At 40.6% G+C, this 23186-nt stretch overlaps 1 protein-coding gene across 9 annotated transcripts in view; it reads right to left on the bottom strand.

Moving 5' to 3' along the window:
* Positions 1-22014, bottom strand: part of GRIA4 (glutamate ionotropic receptor AMPA type subunit 4) — a 280562-nt gene extending 258548 nt beyond the window's left edge. For 2 of the 9 annotated variants that reach the window (XM_007059674.4, XM_007059673.4), the window contains exons 1-2: positions 21546-22005; positions 20260-20418 (exon numbers count right to left, since the gene is read on the bottom strand). In XM_007059674.4, the coding sequence (XP_007059736.1) occupies positions 20260-20418; positions 21546-21633 (247 nt within the window). In that variant the 5' untranslated portion in view covers positions 21634-22005. Of the gene's footprint in view, positions 1-20259; positions 20419-20575; positions 20649-21545 lie in introns of those variants that run through there. The other 7 variants (XM_007059676.4, XM_007059675.4, XR_006286035.1 and 4 more) reach the window with 6 other exon arrangements.
* Between the last annotated feature and the right edge of the window lie 1172 nt (positions 22015-23186).

Below are 23186 nucleotides of genomic sequence, written 5' to 3'. Positions count from 1 at the left end.
TGGCCCATCCACCCCTCCATAAATGGAAGCACAGGGGCAGATGGGCCAAACCTGAGTGGTGCTGCGACCCTGTGTACCAAGTTGCAACACCTGGAGTGGGGAACCAGGCCCAGCCCCATAGGACAAGAGCCGTTGCTATGGAGTGACCACAGGGTGGGCCTGTTCTCCAACTTCCTCTCCGCAAGCCTAACCCTTTCAGTACCCAACTATATGCTTGTGTATGTTGATGTCATGAAAACTACATTTGGTGACTTTTCCATGACTTATCACTTTTCCCATAGCTCTGAAATGAAACTTACTGGACATTTCCATGTCAGAATTATAGTCTTAATTATAACCCAATTGGAAGCTTTCACTTTATACCCCCACCTCCCTTATCTACTCACAGGTTAAATGCTACATTTGGCTGATGCTGATAATTGAAGGCATGGTCACGTATATTGCAGTGGTTCAGTTTATATTCATCTTTAGGTCAAAAAGAATTCACAAGGAGCATTTCTAATAATCTAAAATTAGCTACTTGTCATTTTCTTACAGTCAGTTGCTCCACTGAAGCCAGCCTGATGGTTAGATAACAGTATGTTCCATTATCTCAGCTAAGAAGCTGCATGTATGATATATTGCACGTATTACTTCCCTCACACACTGATTCAACAGCTTTGAATTTAATTCAAAAGTTAAGGTAGCCCACAACGTATATATGTGAGAAAAAGAGACAGCAAATTCACTGTGTCAACATTTCAAACTTAGATGCCTAAAGTTAGGCAGTTAGGATGGGATTTTCAAAAGCACCTAAATTTAGGAGCACAAATTCCCTGGTGCTTTTGAAAAATCTCACCCTTAAATCCATATTTAGGCACCTATGTGACTTGACATTCTAAAGAGCTGAGCACCTACAAACTCCCTCTGACGTCAGTGACAGCTGAAAATGCAGGGGCAGCTTTAAAAATCACTTTAGTGGCACTGGCACTACTCATGTGAGTAAAGTTATATGTGTATTTAAGTGATTGCAGGATCACGGCCTTATTTAGATTCCTAAATATGGATTCAGATACTTAAATTATAGAAACTCAAATTTGTAAATGTGGGCTTATGTATTTATCATAAGGGCAATTGAATTGTGTCGTAATAGTACTCTCCTAGTACATTTTCTTCATGAATAATTTTATTCAAAATATCTAAAGGTTTAAATGAAATTTCTTCAAGGAAATATTTTTATTAGGGAATATAATAAAATCTTACAGGTCTTTCATATATTACAATAAATGTTGACAATCTTATTTACATTAGGTCTTATGGTCTCATTTTTTGCTCTGATATTCACAAAGAATTTAAATCTTAATTTCAGAAGACATTTACAGCAGTGTAAGTTACTTTCACTCTAAACACCTCTCCCTCAGTCACATTTCAGAGTTCAAACCAATAACTGCGGCAAAGCAAAATGAAGGGAAATAAAACATCCACATTCGCTCTACATCAATATCTACCCTATTATCTATGCAGCCAACTATTTTCTATTTATCCTTTTTGCATTCCAAACCGAGCACTGTCTGTTTATCTACTTCATATTAATGAATTATAAATATACTTGATAATTAAAAGCTGGTATTTACAGTCTTCGCTATGCAAGTGCACAATAAATGTGTGATACAAAGCTGTTGCTCTGTGTTACAGGCAAAGTACAGAGCTCTCTTGGTCTTTTGGCATCATTTCAAGTAATCTTGGTAGAAGAACTTAACAGCTCCACTCTTAAGACATGGCAACATCATATTAACCCCAGAGATGTTGTTTAACTGCTTTTAATTTCAAATCACTTAAACAAGCAATAGAAATCACCTACTTTTAGAGTCTGATTCAGCAATCACTTGTTATCCAGCCTGTGCTTCCTATCATGACTTTAATGAGACTATTTATAGCAGTAAACGGTGGGATCAGTAGTATTTATAGGTTAGGGCACCTATTTAAGATCAGATATTGTCATCCTTATGCATGCTTAGTAGCACCTTACTCTGTAAGTAGATCCCAGGGGCAAGCAGAGTAGCTCCTTATGCTGGACATAGCCTCACTGAAATCAGTGGGATGACCCACAGGGTAAGATAGTACTCAACACCAGTAAGGTTGGCGGAATATGGGCTTTAGCTAAGGCCTGATCCGGTGTTCCCTAGTTAGGAACAACTCCTGCTGACTTCAATGATGTTATTCAGGATTTACATCAACACAACCAAGTGTCCATAGCCTCTGTTTGCCAGAAGCTGGGAATGGGTTGCAGGAGATGGATCACTTGATGATTACCTGTTCTGTTCATTCCCTCTGAATGAACATTGGCCACAGAATACTGGGCTAGATGGACCATTGGTCTGACCCAGTATCGCTGTTCTTACGTTCTTATGCAGAATTTGGCCCATTAGTTTGATAATACCACAAACACGACTCTTAAACCGGGACATAATTCATAAGCAAATACATTCTAACATAAAGCTGAACTAGGGACAGAAACAGCAATAACAGAATCAAGCAGCACTATGGCACACGCACTGCACTGGATCACTGCCACATCTAAGGTGTGATGGTGAAGCAGCAGCATCTTCTCATGCCTTTAATGATCCATGAAATGGCATTAATCCAGAACAGCACTCATTCCGGTATGTTTCTTGTAGAAATTAAACATCTCTGGTGTATCGGTGTTCCCCCATTTTGTTTATTTTTAGAATCTGTGACAGGGTCAGGCCAGATGGCTATCGGAGAGTAATAGAAGGCAGATATATTAGCCCCAGGCTACGTAGTTCCCTTTTCCCGGGGTAGGGTAACAGGGAAGGTTCCAGAGCAATCAGGAACCTTTGGGAGACAATTAAGACAGGCTGATTAGAACACCTGCAGCCAATCAAGAAGCTGTTAGAATCAATTAAGGCAGGCTAATCAGGGCATTTGGGTTTTAAAAAGGAGCTCACTTCAGTTTGTGGTGTGCATGTGAGGAGCTGGGAGCAAGAGACACTAGGAGCTGAGAGTGAGAACGCGGACCGTTGGAGGACTGAGGTGTACAAGCATTATCAGACACCAGGAGGAATGTCCTATGGTGAGGATAAAGAAGGTGTTGGGAGGAGGCTATGGGGAAGTAGCCTAGGGAGTTGTAGCTGTCACACAGCTGTTCCAGGAGGCACTCTAGACAGCTGCATTCCACAGGGCCCTGGGCTGGAACCCAGAGTAGAGGGCGGGCCCGGGTTCCCCCCAAATCCTCCCAACTCCTGGTCAGACACAGGAGGAGTCAACCAGGACTGGGGGTTCAGAAAAACGGCCAAGCTGAGGGCTGCCGTGAAGCTCCAAGGTGAGCAAATCCGCCAATAAGCGCAAGACCCACCAAGGTATAGGAGGAACTTTGTCACAAATCCTAAAGGAGCTTGTCAGCTTCTCTAAAAGTCAACTTTTTTTTAATTATAGAAACTATGAATTTTTCATAATGTAACAGATCCTGAGATCCTCCCTGAGCCCTTACCTCAAGTTAAACTCCCATTGACCATCTCCTGATATTGAGGCATTGTCTATTATTCCTAATACTACTATGTTTTAGATTTTTCACTCTCATTACCTGATTTAACAATCACACAAATTATCTTTTCTTAAATGTCTTCTTCCCCCCTTCTCCTCAGGATTTTCCTTCCGGTCATGGCTTGTCTATTTAAATAAGACTGCCTTAGCCACATATTCAAATTAAAATACTCTCCATTAACAGTGCCCTTTTCCCTTGTAGAGAAAGTCCTTCACGGTTGCATTTGAGTTTGTCTCAGTCATTAATGTGCCATGACAAATGTTTCATTTGTTTTATTTAGGGTTGTTTCAGATGAAATTCAAATTCAGTTTAGTTATTACTCGTAGGATCCTAAGACTGACTCCTCCTCCTTTGGGTTCTAAGATGAGGAATGGGAGCTAGGGAGATATGGCTCCCATCTCCCTCCCGGCAGTTGTACCTTCTTGCCCAGTCCTTCTCCACTTTTCCCTCTCTTGGAGAGGTCCTCCCCTGCTATTCCTGCCACCCAGGAGCACCAAAGTAACATCACACCTCCAAGAAGCCAGTGGGTTCATGTTATTGACACTGCTCATGTTACCACATCCTTGCTGGTTCTACCTTACTCCATGCCAGTCCTGCCTCCTCTCTATGGATTCTGTAGGAGTAAGCAGGGAGGAACCAGACATCAGAGGAAACTGGTCATGCTGGGAGAGCGGTCTGAGATGGAGAGAAGGTCCCCAGCAAGAAAAGAGTAGGGCCAGCTATGATTCACTGTAGGCAAGAGACCTGATCCAAGCATGCTCCCAACCCTTCCATAAACAGCTCCTCTTTAGACCTAGTAGCCCTGTTCTTTCCCCACAGGATCCTGGACACTCTTTGAGGAATATAACATACTGGGGTTAGTCAATGCTCCAAATATTCATGTAAGGTATCTGAGAGAATGAGAGTAGAAAGAAGGAAAGGGCAGTGTCCCAGCACCATCACTGGTAAGTTTTTTTTGGTTTTTTGTTTGTTTTTAAATGAAAAACTGTTAGAGAGATCTCTGCACAAAATACAGTATACCTGAACACCACATATTGCAGCTGTGGGCTGAATTGTGTTCTCCATCATACCATTATAAATCCTGAATAACCCCCAGGAAGTCAATGGAACTACTCTGGACTAAAGCAAGAGCAAAACTGAGCCCAGGTTTTTGTCTAAAAAATTTCCATTTGGTTTTGTTCTCTCACACACTGGGCGCTGAAAGAGCAAAATGAAGAATATTATCACAGTATTATTATTTCTATCATAAATTTTATAAATTACCTATATGAATAGCTGTGAGCCAAAGCCCTTCAGGGACAGTCATAAATCCACAAGCTGTCCCTGAGTGCTAGATTTAGTATTTGGATCTTTGAATTAGCTGAAAGAAATGTAAAAACTCCTTCAGAGAGACAGTTCCCTCTTGGCCACACATCTACACAAGCTTTTTGCAACAATAATTCCACCCTGAACTTGACAATAACTTGCATCTAACCATTTCCCTCCACCTTTTGGGTGATATTAGGGATTTCCTCCCAAACACCTGTGGATGGAAGACCCATCATGCTCTAAAATTCTCTTCCTTTAGGGCCTCTCCTATATATTTAGATCAGTCCAAGATAATGCAAAAACTAAGAATTCACAAGAATTTTTAAGGTATTCAAACATTTTGGATTCCCATCTACTTTCTTAATTTTTTCTGTAGCCCACCCATAGACAACCCTTTCCTAAAATGCTGGAGGGAACTCTGGATAGCATTAAAATAATATTTGCCTCAGGGTGACCTGTCACTTTGGTCTCTCGCACCCAAAGGTGGCAGCCCTTGTACTCCCCTGAGTGTAAGACCTGCTGCAAATCAGTGCTGCTAGGGGTAAGTCGGGAGGGGATGGGGTTCATGGTCCTGTTCCCCTCCCACAATAAGCTTATTAAAACCAGTGGGGCTACTCTTGTGAGGAGCTACTTACCAGTGTGACCAGGGAGGGGGGTTTCACTGCCTGATTTTCAAATATGGAGAGATATTAAAGTATATTTGTAACATCTATCTACCTTCATTACAAAGGAGATTCAGTTATAGAAGATATATTCTTCACTCGATTGCATGTGTAACTCCCATTCACATTAATGAGAGTTAAGTATGTGCACCAAGAGTTGTAACCTATAGGATCAGCTATATATGGCTGATATGAAGGGGAAATGGCTGAATATGAAGGGGAAATGGCTGCTGCTTGAGCCAGCCACTGAATTCTGGTTGCCCTAAAGTCCTAGGCCAAATATACCAATAGAATGGTATGCACCATTCCAAATAAGTACCTTTATACATCAATACGAATATATGACTTTAAATCACTTTGCTACCTTTTTTTCATAGAGGAAAATATTTCACCAGTTTGTGACAATTACACACATTTTTAAGGATATCATTGTCTGAGTTTACTTGCTGCAATAACTGGTGCAAACTTTTGAGAAGAATTTGTGGTTTACCACAAAAAGTAGATGCAAGTTAAACTTCTAATTTTAATGAATTGTGAAAAACGCTTTTGTGGCTGGGAAAGGGCCCATTGGATCTTACTGAAGTAGGTACAAACCACTCGCTTATCACAGTCAATAACTTCTAACAGTTCTTGGAGACTACTTTGACAGAAAGGACTGGGAAAGGACACAAAGGCAGGCAGTGCATCATCTTAATACATAGCTTAATAAAACAACATTCTAATAGCTGATCCTATAGGTTACAACTCTTGGTGCACATACTTAACTCTCATTAATATGAATGGGAGTTACACATGCAATTGAGTGAAGAATATATCTTCTATAACTGAATCTCCTTTGTAATGAAGGTAGATAGACGTTACAATATATACTTTAATATCTCTCCATATTTAAAAATCAAGCAGTGAAACCCCCCTCCCTGGTCACACTGGTAAGTAGTTCCTCACATGAGTAGCCCCACTGGTTTTAATGAGCTTATTTGTGCATCTAAATGCTGACTAGTGTAAGAAGTTGACAGCTAGGCTCAAAGTGATGATGCCAAAGCCCAGTGGGAGCCAGACAATATGGTCATTACCACATGCTCCTGTTGACCATAGAATGTAGGGTAAAGCTGCACCTTTTCACATGCATACTGTCATGACTGACCTCATTTTAATCTCAGGTTGTGCATGCGTATAGAGCATTATAATTATTATCCTGTTATTGTGAATGCTCAGCTGACTTTTCACTGGCTTCCCATTTAGCATAGTATGTGAAAGGCTGGCAAAGGAAATGCGATTAAGATCTGAAGCTCTGCTTGCCAGTAGAACTAAAGTGCAGAAGATTCCTATCATAAACAGTAACTGAAAGAATGATGAGCACTCAAGGCTTTCATCAGGAAATGAGAATGCAGGACTCCTTCCAGATCTGTCAGAATCCCAAAGAAGAATGGAGGAGAGAAATCCAATCCATCTGTATAGATTGTCTTTTGTGGTATAACCACCATCCGCACCTTTACAAATATTAAAATACTGATCAAGGAGGAATCAGTGGCAGACTGGCTGAGATGGGAGGGAGTTGAGACATTAGATGACAATCAGAGATGCTGAAGGACAGGAAGCATGAACAAGCAAATTTTCTCTGAGCTTTTGCAAAGACCCCAGTTCTTTCCGATGCATATCAGGGAAACAAATTATTTACCCTCTGTTCCCCTCTGCCCACCAATTCCTTAAAGGGCTAATGCCATCATGGTGGTAGGTATCTAGATTCAATTTATCTGTTCTACAGGACCTCTGTGCTAAAGCCTAATAAAAAATGTCACTCTGCAAAATGTTTTTACAGTATGACGTAACTGTAACAGAACTGTCTGTTCCCATGTGTGTATTTGTGTGTGACGGGGAGGGGATTCCTCCCTTGACCAACTCTAGGTGTCTGCCATTTTGCCACCTTCCTGCACCGCTCAAGTACTTATTATAGAGATCATGAAGGATCTTTTCTGCTGCATCCATTGGCAGCCAGGGCCCAAAATAAATGATGAGGTTGCTGCTTGCAAATTCTCTCTACTATTGTTAAGGTTCCTTCCCCACTCTGAACTCTAGGGTACAGATGTGGGGACCTGCATGAAAACCTCCTAAGCTTATTTTTACCAGCTTAGGTTAAAACTTCCCCAAGGTACAAATTATTTTACCCTTTGCCCTTGGATTTCCACTGCCACCACCAAACTTTATTTGGGTTCCTGAAAAAATGGAGTTTGGACACGTCTTTCCCCCCAAAATCCTCCCACCCCTTGCACCCCACTTCCTGGGGAAGGTTTGGTAAAAATCCTCACCAATTTGCATAGGTGACCACAGACCCAAACCCTTGGATCTTAGAACAATGAAAAAGCATTCAGTTTCCTTACAAGAAGACTTTTAATAAAAGTAAAAAAAAGAATCACCTCTGTAAAATCAGGATGGTGAATACCTTACAGGGTAATTAGATTCGAAACATAGAGAATCCCTCTAGGCAAAACCTTAAGTTACAAAAAAGACACACAGACAGGAATATTCATTCTATTCAGCACAGCTATTTTCTCAGCCATTTAAAGAAATCATAATCTAACACATACCTAGCTAGATTACTTACTAAGTTCTAAGACTCCATTTCTGTTCTGTCTCCGGCAAACGCATCATGCAGACAGACACAGACCCTCTGTTTTTCTCCCTCCTCCCAGCTTTTGAAAGTATCTTGTCTCCTCATTGGTCATTTTGGTCAGGTGCCAGCGAGGTTACCTTTAGCTTCTTAACCCTTTACAGGTAAGACGATTTTTCCTCTGGCCAGGAGGGATTTTAAAGGGGTTTTACCCTTCCCTTTATTTTTATGACAACTACACATGCACAATCATCGGCAGGTTGATCAAGTGAAAAATGGACAGTCTGATCAGGGATGCCACTGGGGAGCATTTTGATGGGGGACAGGGGAGGTCGGTGGGGAAATGCGAAGTAAAGAGGGCACTGCCATTCCCTTTCACAGCCTGTCCCCATTTCAGAATTAAAAGCTAGGGCCCTTTACAGTAAAGGGAAGAGCGGGAGAAAACATTATTTATTACTCTGTGACCCCTTCACTGTTCTCGCCAATTCCCAAGTTCTCCTTCTGTAGTCTACCTCTGATCCTACCACCCCTTGGACATATACATCTGTTAACTGACAGCCTCACTGGCCAGCTCCCTCCATTCCCCTCTGCACCCAACCTGCCAACCCAGCCCATCCACACGTCCAGTTCTGAACCTCCCAATCCCCTCAGCTCCCTTCGGCCCAGCACACTCACCAGCACAGATATACCTGGCCACACATCACCCTTTGGACTGGTGACCCCTTCCCCTTCCACCCTTCCTCCTTAGTCTTTTCAAACATCAGAATTCTCCCCCACCCAACATCCCAGGACTCAGAACACTCCTCCCCTCTCCCCTGCCCCTCCACAAAACCCATCCCCAGGCTCAGAACTCCTTCCCTACCCATGTGACACCCACCAGACTCAGAAGCTCACCTCCCCAGCTCAGAACCCCCGCTCTTGTTGATAGGTCTGAAAATTCAAGAGCAGAGGCAGCAAGGAGTATGTGCATATGATCTCAAATCGCTCCAAAGTCTATATCACCCCATTGTGCCTCCTCGTTTCTACTGCCTAGACTTTATATGCTACAGGGCCAGAAGTCCATTAGTAGGAACAGATATACATGCAGCCTCCAGGGAGCCGCTCTGTGCAGCATGTGGTAATGCATCCTGCAGTACACAATCCATACTATGCAGGTGACACTATTGGTGGGGCTTAGACTCATTAGACCCTAATGACCAGCCAGGCCTGACTGTAACAGGGTCTTTAAAGAACTGAAGACAAGTATTTGCCACAACATGTGCTTTGGAGTCCAGATCTCCAGGCAGAATTCCTAGCAGAGCTGAATGAATTATTCCTTGTAATGACATTATTTCATTAATTTAGCCTATTTCTTCTGTTCATGAATTAGCAATGAACAAATCGTGATATTTACAGATGTGCTAATAATAATTATTTAATGAATAATTTATGCAAACAATTTAGCCCTGGATTGTTTGCAAACTGGACACTGCCAGTATTTGCTGTTGGTGATTTGCTATTTGTGCCATGTGATCAATGGCCAAACTTATTGTTTCAGTTCCCTGATTTAATGACTTAAGCTATATAAGCAGGAAAGGTCAGTCCCTCTTTCTACGTACAAAACTGTTTGCTATTCAGAATAGTTCAACAAATATTTGAAGATGGGTATGGGGTTACTTCTAGTGTTCGATTATTCATGCTTTTGCTTTCTGCAAATACTCTTGTGTATAAAATCTCATTCCTCACAAAGTTTGAGGGCAGGCTGTCATCTTGTCCGACACACCAGGGATTAAACAAAGGACTCCACAACTAAATGCATAGGTCTCCACATCTGAAGCTGAACACTCAAGCTCTGTAGCTGAGAGCTGTAACAGATTCATATCAGACAAAGAGGGGGACATGTAACACAGTGGGTTACATTTGCAAATAAGTGAGGAAAAGGGGTTGTGAATACTGGTGATGTGGATCAGTTTGTTTTATTTGCAAGAGTATTCATCCATATCCTTCAGATGCATTCATTCAGCTCTTGTTCCCAGGGTTCCTAGTTTAGAAATCTGTGCTGTGGGTTTAGGAGATGTTCCTGTTCTAGGAAGAAAAAGAAACAATTCTCTGGGCCAAATGGAAGTTTATCTCAAGGGAACCTTTTTATTCCACCATAAGGCAAAAATGTCTTGCCACTAAATAAGTCTTAGCCTCCAATATTGACTCTGGACAGGAAATTCATACAGACAACCAATCACCTATAGATCTTTTAGGGTCCAGAATGTATTGACCACAACAGCTGGATTAAGGTTGTGCTGACACCTACAATTCTCTAAATATAAGACCCATAACAAACCTGGTAGGCAGAATGACATTTTAGTTGATTTCCTATTGTGCATGTCCATTATATCCAGTGCAAGGGGAGAGATGGTAGATGGTGTGTCAAAATGACATGTGGATGATGACATGACAACTTTCCCAGGGATATGACGGATTCTCCATTATCTGAAGCCTTTAAATCAAGCTCAGATTTATTTCTAAAACATGTGCTACAGCTCCAGCAGAAGTTATGGGCTTGATGCATAAATTACTGGGTGAGGTTCTTTGGCTTCTCTTATGCAGAAGTCGAACAAGATGATCATAATGATTCATTTTAATCTTAAAATCTAGGAATCTATGAAGAGCATAATTTGGGGGTGGATGGCTATTTCCCCCCACCATTTATTTTATTGCCCTTCTTTGTTTAAAGTGTTGCTGATAGCAGAGTGGCCAGAAGCTATTGGTGCATATCCCATACTGGCTTTGAACCAGCTTGTCTCCACCAGACACCTTATTTCTATAAGAGCTCACACCATAGACATTTACATAAGAATATATTTCTTTTTAAAGGGTAATTCTTACCTTGTTGCTTTAATTTCCCAGGACTGAGAGCAGCAAGGATACTGATAGCAGCCAAAATAATTGAAAAAATCATGATCTAAGCGGCTCTCAACTGAGGCCACAACGGATTTCTACACTGTTGCATGGACCTGACCTAGGCAGACTTATCTTTAATCACGTGCACCACCAATCTGAAATGGACAGCAGCCATGACTGACTTCTTTTTAGGCACTTGGGGAAAAACATGATTTTGAAAAACACCTGAGTTAGTCAAGAGAGCAACTCCCTTGACTTTCATTGGGACTTGTGCTCCTAAATTCCACCCTTAAATGTTTACTTTGGAGTTTAAATAAGTTGTGGTGATCAAGACTTGAGTTCACTGCTAGCAAAAGATTTCTAAACCATTCCAGGCCAAAGGGGGGGAAATCATTAATGACAGGCTTAAGGTGAAAATCCATTGATTCATTCATAAAAACAAAGGGAGGATCTGAAGATCTGCAAGCTCTGGCTCCTAATCCCCCATCAACTTCTTAGGGGAGGGCTGAGTAGACCAATGTACATTTTGAATATAATTTTTGTATGCTATGGATATTTATGTATGCTTTTTACATGATTGTATCTGTGTTTAAATAACTGACATTTTTGCTTGTACCGTATATTGTTCCCCAGACAGGAATTCAGCATAGTCCAGGCTCATACATCACATTAACTAGCAGTATGATGAATGCTGGCACTGTCGATTAAGAGTGTTAAAGATGAATAATAAACTGTTGGGGACAAATAATAATTTACATTTTATAGGCCCTTTGATTTAGGACAGCCTTTTCCCCAGGATATGTATTACATGAAACATTTCGCCCACTGAGGAAACAGATCCCACTCTGAGGTGTGATGGGACGGTCATTCTATATCAGTGAAAGGTTGACAAGAGAAAATGGAGCGTAATGTATCAAACTACTGAAGAAATTTGTCAAAATGTAAGTACCTCATACGATAAACAAATAATAATACTACAAACATACATACGTTGCCTCTTATCCCAAAACCTCAAAAGTAGGTATTATTATCCCCATGTAAAAGATGTGGAAACTGAGGCAAAGGCATATTAATTGTCTTGCCCAAGGGCAGAATTCTCTTCAACGATTTAACCAAGCTGCTTCCCTGCCTCCCTAAAACACCTATTCTACAGCCATTCATTGGTTAATCATAAACTGAGTTTACAGCTAAGTTCAAACTCAAAGAGCATGCAAGATTACTGTGCAAACACTGATATCAGTGGGAAGACTGCAAACAGAGTAGGCACTGAATCTATCCCAGGGAAGGTCTGCAATGGTTCTGAATAGCTAGAAGCTGATATATTTAATGTCAGTCTTCACAATGTGTTCAAATCCCCTTTCCGCCAGAGCATCCAATAAATGAGCTTGTGTGGGTTTTCTTTTTCAAGTGCTTTTTATTTCTGTTGTGCTCTATTTTGTATTTATAGAAAATATCTGCAGTCACGCTCACTATGTCCATGACTTTAGAATACAGAAAGGTACTGCACCAGACTGCGTTTTTCAGGAGCAATGATTGAATATGAATACAGGGGTGAAATGGACTATGGAACACAAGAAAACAACGATCCATATTACACATTTTTAAAAGTAGACAATTACATACTTAATCAAAACAGAGAGAACCTGTTTACATTGTGTAAAATCTGATTCATATTATTGTTTAATAATAATGTGCTCAATTCTGCAATCTTTACTTAGGTAAAACTCCAGTTTAAGTCACGGGGAGTTTTGCCAGGATAAGCACTATCGGAAGAGGGGCAATATTTTGTATTGGAATTTGTTAATATTAGTGTAGCTAGCCAAGAAACAGCAATAGTAGCAGCTTACAAATATGCCGTGATATAGTCCCTGGTGAGGTCAACATAAAACTTATCCACAATCAGCACTTCTAAGAGAAACTAGTAAGAGGGGAGAAAGGTTGGGTCTCTATTCTGTATAGCCAAGATAAAGATGACACTCAATTGCCACCTTAGATTTCCCCGTCTTCTATTTTTTTAAAAAAAAACCAGCAGTTATGTGAGCAAGTCACACAGACTGAACTTATTCCCCTGGAGCATTCCCATTCAGGGAGAATATGAAAGAAACAAAGCTCATGCAGGGAAGTGACACTATTAAGATGCTGCAGTTAACCTACAGAGAGCCAAAGACTTTTCATAAGGACCTGATTTTCCAAAGTACTCAGCACCTAGCAGCTCTCACTGAGAGCTATAGGAGCTGCTGAATACTAAGCACTTTGGAAAATGTGGTCTCTATTTAGATGATTAAACAGAAGATATGCTCTCTTTGAAATCTGGCATCTTATTAAGGTGGCTAACAATGGAAGCTGTTGGCACTCAACATTTTAGAGGACCCAGAACATAAAATACTTGTTTATTCATCATACCAATAATTATTAATCTTTAAAGGCCACTCGAAAGATCTGATGATTTCAAAATGTATGACTACATAAAGACACAAACATTTTTGGCAAAACAGAGATATGGCTAGTGGAACTGCTGAAAATAAAACTCCCTGAAATTAACCAAACATTGCACCTTCTGGACCAGATACTGATCTCAATTACACTGGCATATATCAAGAGTAATTCCATTGAGTTCAGTAGAATTACTCGATTTACAATGGCTGTAAATGAACTAAGAATATATCCCTCTATCTTCACACATTAATACAGATAACTGATGTACAGTTTTGCCTGTATAAGTAGTAGAAGGTACTAGACATGCTAACAGAGAGCATGATATTGTGCAGTTCTAGTCCAAAATTTTAGCCCTAAGCCAACAACACACTCAAGACTGGAAATCTACAGCACAGCTCAAATCTGCTTCTTAGTTACACTGGTGCAAGGTCTTTGACTTCATCAGGCTTGCTCTGATATGCCATCACTTGAAATCAATGATAAAACTCCCATTAACATCAAGCAGGAACAAGACCCAAACGAGAGGAATATTTGACCCAACCTTTTTAAATCATAAATAATAACAGGTGAATGTAAATGATGATGCTATTGCTGAAAGAATAGTGTAAACAACTATTAAAGAGCACACTCCACACTCTATTACACACCAAGGCTGCTCCATTTCATCCCCTGGTGCAAGAATGGTTAAAAAGCCTCACATTGATTAGAAAGGTGATGCAGCAATTTGCTAAATGTGCTGCAGTTAAATGCTTAAGCTCTTTCAGCACACATTCTCCCAGTGTGCAATCTGCGGCTTCCGTATTATCAAATAGAAGTAAATTCTGGAAATCCAGACAAGTTCACCGGCTTCAAATCGGGAGCGGCACAATTCACCCAGAATGACCCCAAATTGTTCAGAAAGGGAAGCAGACTGCTTCCCCTTTTCAGGAACAATCTCAAAACAATCATGACCTAAAAATGAAGTGCACAAGCTCTTTTGACTGGTCTTACCTAAAATTTAGATTGACACAGCTACATCAATCAGCGGCATGAAAAAATAACACCCCTGGGCACCATAGTTAAGCCGACCTAATATCCAATGCAGATGCAGCTGGGTCAACGAAAGAGTTCTTCTGTCAACCTAGCTATTGCTGCTTGGTTACGTGGATTTACCTACATTGATGAACAAACCCCTTCCGTCAATGCAGGAAGCTGTAGCACCCATAGTGTAGATGTGCCCTGAGATTGCTGAAGTGAATCAGTTTAATTTACTTGTTAAACTACTTCATTCTGAGCAAGAGGGACTGCATTGCACTGGCATCTGCAGAAGAAATAGAGAAACTGAATCTTTCCTACTAATCCTACCAAAAGGAAGATGAAACGATTTTTGTATCCTGTAACAATGCTCCTGAGGTTATACTTTTAGTCAATCCAATAAAATGAAGAAAGTTATGATGAATGCCTTATTTCATGCCAGCGGAGAGTTTCTTTTTGAATTCTCACTGAGGAAATTTTACTATGTTTTAGTGAAGGCCAGATAATTTATTTTCCTGAAAATAACCTTGCAAACTAAGTCCTTATTTTAAAAGTGGAACGATTGAAGGTGGATTTGTTGTCTGCAGCAGAATTGTTTCACAGAGAGCATGCAAACAAACACTTAAGCTAAGACATTTTCTCTGTGAGGAATTTGTTCTCCGCACGTGTGTACATAACTCCTCTTAAAGTCAGCAGCAGCTATATTCTTTGAATCTACCAGCAAGTGATAGTTAAAGAAATCATGCAAGAGATCAGTTTAAGTAATAAGGGTCTCACTTGCAATAAAGTTCGTTTACTAAAAAAAAAAAAAAATCATTTTGGAATGGGATTTTGTAATAGATCTAATCCTTCTGAAACAGGATTTTAACAACAACGTTAGTCTTCTGTGCATCTGACACAAATATTTACCCCTGCAGTTTAAACTTGTGTGTACTGTACTAATTTTCAGTACACCCCAGATCTTAGCCATTGGGAATATTGTACTATTCTTGAGGGCAAAATAAGTAATTTGCCAGTCAGACCCACACAGCCTTGATCCCTAATTAAAGAATACCACTATGTTTTTAAACAAAGTTGATTATTAATTGATGGTTACACTCCTAATGCTGAACTGAGGTGTAATTGTTTAAACTGAGTTAATAAGCAAATTTAATGAAAATCCCATTGCTAGGCAGCTTGGCAAATGAAAGCTGATACTTCCTAAGGGCTCTTTGGTGGCTTATGTAAAATAAGTTAAATTGATAGATATCCACAATTTAAAACCAGCATTATAGTTAAATCCGATTGGTAATCCTTTTGGAAGTGTTAGCAGAAAGGCCTGTCATGCGAAGGGCATAGACACCACACTACCTTCCCAGCCCCAACTGCTCCAAGGTCAGGGTAATGCACATTCATAGACCAGTGTGAGCAGGGAAGCATGCACTCTGCCTGTCTGTTCTGAATGGGGTCTGATCCTGCACTCTGAAGTCAATGGTGAGCTTCTGTTCATTTCAGTGAGACAGGATCAGACCCTCTCTGTTTCTAGGGCCATCAATTCTGCATTAGTCAGCAGCACTACATTCTAAAACAGAACCAGCAAAAATTAAAACTCCTGGAGAAACAGGAAATTTAGTCCAACCTATGGAATTTTCTTACAGAAAATAAGCTCCTGTTTTTTCCTCACCAGGTGATACTCAATAAACAAAAAGTTCTATCCTTTGCTGGATATTGTCTGTCTGAGATTAAAGTCATGGTTAAGAGCAGAATAATGTGGGGTCTGGTAGAAGAGTGGCCAATTTGGCAAATATGCTACTTATCACTAATGTATTGATCTGGCTAAGAGTGCACGTGAAGGAAACCTGCGGCTCTCAGGAAAGAGTTTTGGAAAAATGTTGTCCACACTTTTTCAATATTACTTTTTTCTGATTCAGCATTGTCCTCCACTAGCATTGCAAGACTGGCTATTCATTAAGAGGCTTTAATATTGCAGCTGAAGAATATCCATACCCACAGCACAAGACATGGATACTTCTGGTGGGCAAATTGCTTTTTGTAGCAATTATACAACTTCAACTGTTTCTCTAAAGTATTCAAATGGCTTTAAAACCTGGTCATATTATGTTGATAGAATTGTTGAAGTGCATTAGTGAAATATAGAGGATAGCATGTAATGAAAGACGTCCTTTTACATTTAGCTAAAGAATAAATATGTACTATCCGCTCCAAAAATAAATGCATAACTCTTATATTTGAAACATAATTGAAGTTGGACCTTTAATCACAGGCAAAAGCATCTGCATATATTGTGCAAACAAATGTATGGTATTAGTCAAATATTACAACTTTTTTATGTTTATTATGTTCTGATGAGTCAAAATCTTGTAAGATCCATGTTTTGCAATAATTTCAGTTCCCTCTGTCAGTAAAAGAGATTCTCTGAATAATGCATGTAATTTAAAGGATTTAAATAAGACACCAGCACAGGGGGTAAACCCAAGCTGGTGCAAATCAGGTCCATTTTATTTGAACTACAATAAAATCTGTCTGATAAAATGACCTGTTTCTCAAGAATGCATGATTTATAAGAAAAAATGTGATGGTTCTGGGGCTGTTAAAAGCCAAAACAAAGACAGACAATCACAATGTATATAAAACTGAACACAGAGAAAGATTTCAATTCCAAAAAGAAAAGGAGTACTTGTGGCACCTTAGAGACTAACCAATTTATTTGAGCATAAGCTCACGAAAGCTTATGCTCAAATAAATTGGTTAGTCTCTAAGGTGCCACAAGTACTCCTTTTCTTTTTGCGAATACAGACTAACATGGCTGTTACTCTGAAACCTTCAATTCCAAAGTGTTCCTGGATAAACATCATGGTACATAGGAAGCAGACACTCAACTGTTTTAGTCTATTGGAAAGACAAACAAAATATTCACATGATTTAACATGATTCGACCAACGTACAAGCCATAAACCTTTAATATGTCCTGTTTATTGTCCTTAATACATGGAATGGGCCAAACACTGCAGTTTTACGAGTAACCTCTGCAGTGAAATAGAAATGAAAATAAAGCTAACTGGTCACGTCTTACATCTTTACGCTTGACCTCACATGAATATTCATTTCCGTCCAGTAGCTTTAAGGCTATTGTACTGTATCATTTTGAGGCGTGTGTGCTCTAATTTAATTCTATACAATGATAAGAGCCAAAGCCAGTATTTCCACATTGGTTTAGTACAGAGGCATTATTTCATCTATCTATCTATCTATCTATCTATATGAATTGCCATGGATTGCCATGATACTACTTAATGCAGACTTTTTATCTTTAATTAGGTTAGACAATCTCACACATCTGTGCTTTGGAAGCCTCTGTCAACCCAACAAATTCAATCACATGGACGCCTGTGTCCTCCAGCTATCAGACAATTGATTTTTGCAGGATTCTGCTCATATTTAGCTTAAGGGACATGCGATATGTTCATTCATTTGTCAGTCAGTTTGCCTGTACTTCACTGGGAGGGGCACTTTTAAAAAAATATATTCCCCACTATTCAAATATCTTAGACAGAAATAAATACAATAAACACAATTAGACCTATTGGCATAGAGAACTGTAAAATATGACAAATATAATTACTAATGTTTGGATAAAAATACATATTGATTTAAGTGGGAGATTTGCCTGAATAAGGCCTGCAGAGTTGGGGCTACCAAATGCATGCAGACATATGTATAATTACATATACTTGTTTGTTTTTTCATTTCTGTATATTGTCCATATTTATCATCTATGAATCACTAAATTGCTTAGAACTGCAAGATTATCTTCGCTATACATTTTGTTGTAATTTTGATCAGGGTATGAGTCACTCTTTCCATAAGTGACAGCAAATATAAAGGAACCATTTTTTCATCAGTTAAAATAATGCAAACTAAACACAACATAATGGGAAGATGGTGGAAAGAGAGCTAAAGGAGCAACTGTGAATAGTTTAAATGAAGAGGAAGTTATAGAACATACTTTTGGTACCCAAAATGTTGGTCTCTTATATGCAGAATTAGTGCAGTCATAGATAATGGTTTTAAAATGTATGCAAATCAGAGTTATTATTAAACCCAGTATTGTTCTACCTAATACTGTGTGCAATAGTTTTGGGCTTAAAGTTTAATAACAGCCATTAAAATCATCTGGAAGGATTGAAGTGAAGGCAGATTCACAGACAACTGGTTTTAGTTATAATTATTAAATTTAAGGTACAAATGCTTAGAAAAACCAAAAACTAAAACAAAAAATATTTCAAAATCCACTGCATCAATTCTAAATCAATAATAAATGAGCAGTGCCGGCAAAAGGTCATATGCAATGCACTATTTCTCAGTGAAATACACCTGGGTGGATCTAATATTCTATCTACTTTTAAAAGCACTTTTTAAAACTCCTTTCTCCTTTACTTATTTGGAGTTGATTTTAGCATTAAACATAACTAATACCTTGCTTAATACAGAATTCACACTCAGGGGCATAAATCTTTTCTGTATATATGCACTGGTGCCATTTTGGCAACATTAAAGCTTTTCTTGTTAAATGAGGTGACACAGTCATCTGAAGCTTGAAGTAGCAAAGGATTATGTAAATACATTTAACAGGCATCCCATAGGTTCTAAAATGTGAAGTGTGCTGTACATACAATACACATATATTAAAAGTATGAAAGAGATGGATGTGAGAGCCCAGATAACTTAAGAAATATTGTATGTGTTTTAAAGGCACACTGAACAGGAAAACCTTCTCCAATCTGTTTCTATTTTGAATTCTCTCTTAGCAATGTTGCTCAGTGCTCTTAGTTCCTGGGGCAATTCATTCTTGGGAAACCACTGAGAAAAAACATGGAATTTGAATCCTGAAATATGTATACAAAAGAAGCAGCGATTTTAGTGGTATTTAGCTATGTACCACTAAATCATTTTGCCCTACACTGTAAAATGAATACCTCTTATGAAGTCCAACTTAGATGAACAGAAACACAAATGCTTCCCCACTCTCAGACATTAAGTAGCATTAAGCGTCTACCCAGTGTTGAAGGAATCCGAGGAAACGTGAAAGTTCAGCTATACTCTATTTTAACAAAAATATGTATCCCATATTCGCAAGAGCGTCTCTTTTTAACGAGAAAGTGTGCACAGACTGGGGGAGGGGAGTAATTGTTCCAGTTGGGGTGGTTTGTGAAATCAAGTAGATCGGATGCTAACTTGATCTGGCACCAATGTGTGGCTGCATGGAGACATACCCACAGGATGTATGCATTAGGATATAATAAGAGACATTTACAACCCAGAATATAAGAGCAGGGCAAGCTCAAGTGACATCACTAGATGAACTGCAGCGTCAACCTCCTCAAATATATTATCCTGCACACCATTGCTTCACTGTCCCCTTTTAGCCATGAGAAGAGCACTTGTGATCACAAATATTATGTCTTTTCAAACGCAGGCAAGACGCGCCATGCCTAACAGCATCAGAGACATTCATAATTCACAATTTTTCTTTACAACGGCAAAATCCATCTCCATAGAAACCAGAAAGCAAGAAACTACAGTAATAACACTAAAGTAAATGTCACATTCAGTTAGTCAGCACAAAGCAGGAGAGGGGATGTTGCTAAGGTTAGAAACTAAGGGGGATTCTTTCCCCCCCCCCCCCAGCTTTTTCTAACAGAGCAGCTGACTTGAAATAGATTGTTTTATACAAGGTAATTATGTGGTCTCGTCTTAATTTCACTGTAATTTACTCATAACTTGGCCAGATCAATGGCACATTTACTTACAGGCATTTGTTACAGCAAAGCTGTTAGCTGTTTCAATGTTGTCTACGTGAGGAACCAAATTAAAAGGTGCTTCAGAGGCGTTGGGGCTGGTATTATGAAGAAAAATGGCTAATCGAAAAGCAGTATATTCCTGATCTGTGTTCCTGATGAAGAGACCACCTACAAGAACAGCAAAGGAAGCAAGAGTCAATTATTCACAAGCCAATCACTGTACTATGAAACCAGCCAACTACCTCTCCCAAAGCTACTCCGTAATACTGGTCCTAGCACGTCGAGGGATACATGAGCTAATCATATTCATAAGCACAGCCACTACCTTAAATCACTGTCCTAAAGCGATGTTAACCTCCCAGCTGCATTCAGGCTCTATTCCTGCTTCCGCCGTTCCCAGCCTTTCATATTGAAATACCCAGATTTGTCATGATTGCAGCGACCTTTGAAACCATTTAGCCTCCCTCTCCAGGATACTGAACGCACTGCTAAATCAGCTCCTCAGCATCCTCCTTCGCCTTCAGCGGCGGGCAGATGAGGGAGAGCGAAGCTACCCCGATTAGAAAGAAGGAGGCTCTGTACTGAACTGGCAGGTAATGAACTTTGCTCCTCTGCAGCCCAGGTGCGGGCAGGGAGCGGCGTCTTTCGGAGCGCACGAGAAGCGATGCAGTGATGGAGCTGAGCTGGAAGGAATTCAAATAACTGCGCCCCGTCAGAAAAGAAGGGAAGGGGAAATGAGCGAGAGGGCGAGCGAGTGGGGACGGGTGGGGAGAGGGGCACAGGAGCGGGGGGAGGGGGGCACAACCCACAATCCTAAACTTTCAAACTACGGAAAGGGAAAGGAAAAGCCAGCAGCATCTCGCTCCCCAAGGCAAATAAGCTCCTGCACCGGCCAGTACATGAGAAAGCGGCTTTCAAACAACTCGCCATCCCTCCAAGAAGCAGAAGGAATAGGGGGTCGCAATTAAAGAGCGCGCGAGGTGGGGTGGGGTGGGGAAGGGGGAGATCTTCACAACTTATTCTAATACCGCACAACCCCCTCCCCAAGGATCACTGAGTTTAAATGCCTTTTCCCAAAGAAAACCAACGCCTCTCCATACACCCTCACCCCGTACAAACACACACACACACACACACACACACACACACACACACTCTTTCCGGGGGAGGAGGGGAGATTAAAGAAGGGGGGTAGAGGGAGAAATCTTGCAGCTTCATTCAGCCCCTGGTTTCCAACTCACTTTGGAAAGGATTGTAACACTTGACACATGCACCCAGCCCAATGCAGCGCTTACCTATTTGCACACTGCTAGGAAAAGCTCCCATTGCTAGTCCCCAAAAGCCAGAAAACAAGAAGACAAGCTGTCTGCAAATAATCCTCATCTTCTCTTTTGCCTCTCTGTATCTCCTTCTCTCTCTTTCTCTCTCTCTCGCTAGATGCTGCTCAGAGAGGCATTGAGGACGAGGTGGCTACAAACAAAATTAAGAATAAAAATGAATTCAAAGGGGAGGGGGAGAAAAGAGAAGACTTTTTTCCCCTCTTTCCTTTTTTTTTTTTTTTCTTTTCTTTTAAATTTAGCAATCCATCCTGCTGAGCCGGATTTTTCCCGCAGTCTCCATAGCCCTGGGAGAGGTTTCTGTCCGGCTGCAAATGTTGCACATGCAAAAGATGGTGGAGAGTTTGGTGGTGGTGGGAGCGTCTAGTGGCTGCACTGAGAGATGAGACATGCGCTATCTCCCCTCCCTCCCCCTCCCCTAAACACAAGCAGAGAGAGAGAGAGAGAGGCGCGCGCGCACGCACACACACGGCTTCCTCGGTCTCTCTCCAGTGCACCCCACTCTCTAAACCAGCCACACATAAATAAAGCGCAACCACGGGAGCCGAGGCTCCGGAGGACAGCAAGGGGGATGCGCCGTCTCTCTCCCACCAGCGTATACACACCCGGCTAGAGCAGCAGCAAGGAAGTTTGTCCCCAGGAGAACGGAGCCCTTCTTTTGCAGCCAAGTGCTGCTCTTAGGCACAGCCCTCACAGCAAACGTGGGACTTTAGATACTGCAGCAACCCGGGGCGGGAGAGTCCACTGAGCAAATTCTGCTGAAGAGGGGGTGAGAGGAGAGGGGATGACAGACGAGGGGGAGAGAAGGCTTAGGGGGTAACCAAGGTCACTGCTGCTTCATTGCTATCAGTAGCTCTTTCCTACACTCTCCTGAGGAGCCTGTGGGCAATAGGGGGACAGGATGAGCAACTTGCTCTGAGGGGGAGGGAGAGGGAAAGAGGAGGATGCTGATCTCATTAATAATAATTGATATTTAATAATGAATGCAAGATCAGAGAATCACAGAAATGTAGGTCCACAAGAGACCTGGAGCAGTCATCTAGTCCAGTCCCCTGTGCTCTGGCAGGACCAAGTAAACCTAGATTATCCCTGATAGGCGTTTGTCCAACCTGTTCTTAAAAACCTCCAGTAATGGGGATTCCAAAACCTCCCTTGGAAGCCCGTTCCTGACCTTAATTACCCTTATACTTACAATGTTTTTTTCCTAATATCTAACCTAAATCTCCCTTGCTGCAAAATAAGCCTATTACTTCTTGTCTTATGTTCAGTGGACATGGAAAACAATTGATCACATCCTTTTTATAACGGCTGTTAACATATTTGAAGAAAGTTATCAAATCACCCCTCAATCTTCTTTTCTTAAGACTAAACATGTCCAGGTTTGTTTGTTTTTTTAACCTTTCTTCAGAGGTCTAGTTTTCTAAATCTTTAACCATTTTTGTTGCTTTCCTTTAGACTCCTGCCTATTTGTTTACATCTGTCCTAAAGTGTGTCACCCTGAATTGGACACAGTACTCCACCTGAGGTCTCACCAGTGCCAGGGACAATAACCTCCCGTATCTGACATATGACAATTCTGTTAATATAACCCAGAATAAT

Source organism: Chelonia mydas, chromosome 1 (assembly GCF_015237465.2).
Source record: "Chelonia mydas isolate rCheMyd1 chromosome 1, rCheMyd1.pri.v2, whole genome shotgun sequence".
NCBI classification, from domain to species: Eukaryota; Metazoa; Chordata; order Testudines; family Cheloniidae; genus Chelonia; species Chelonia mydas.
This window is presented reverse-complemented; position numbering and strand designations above follow the sequence as displayed.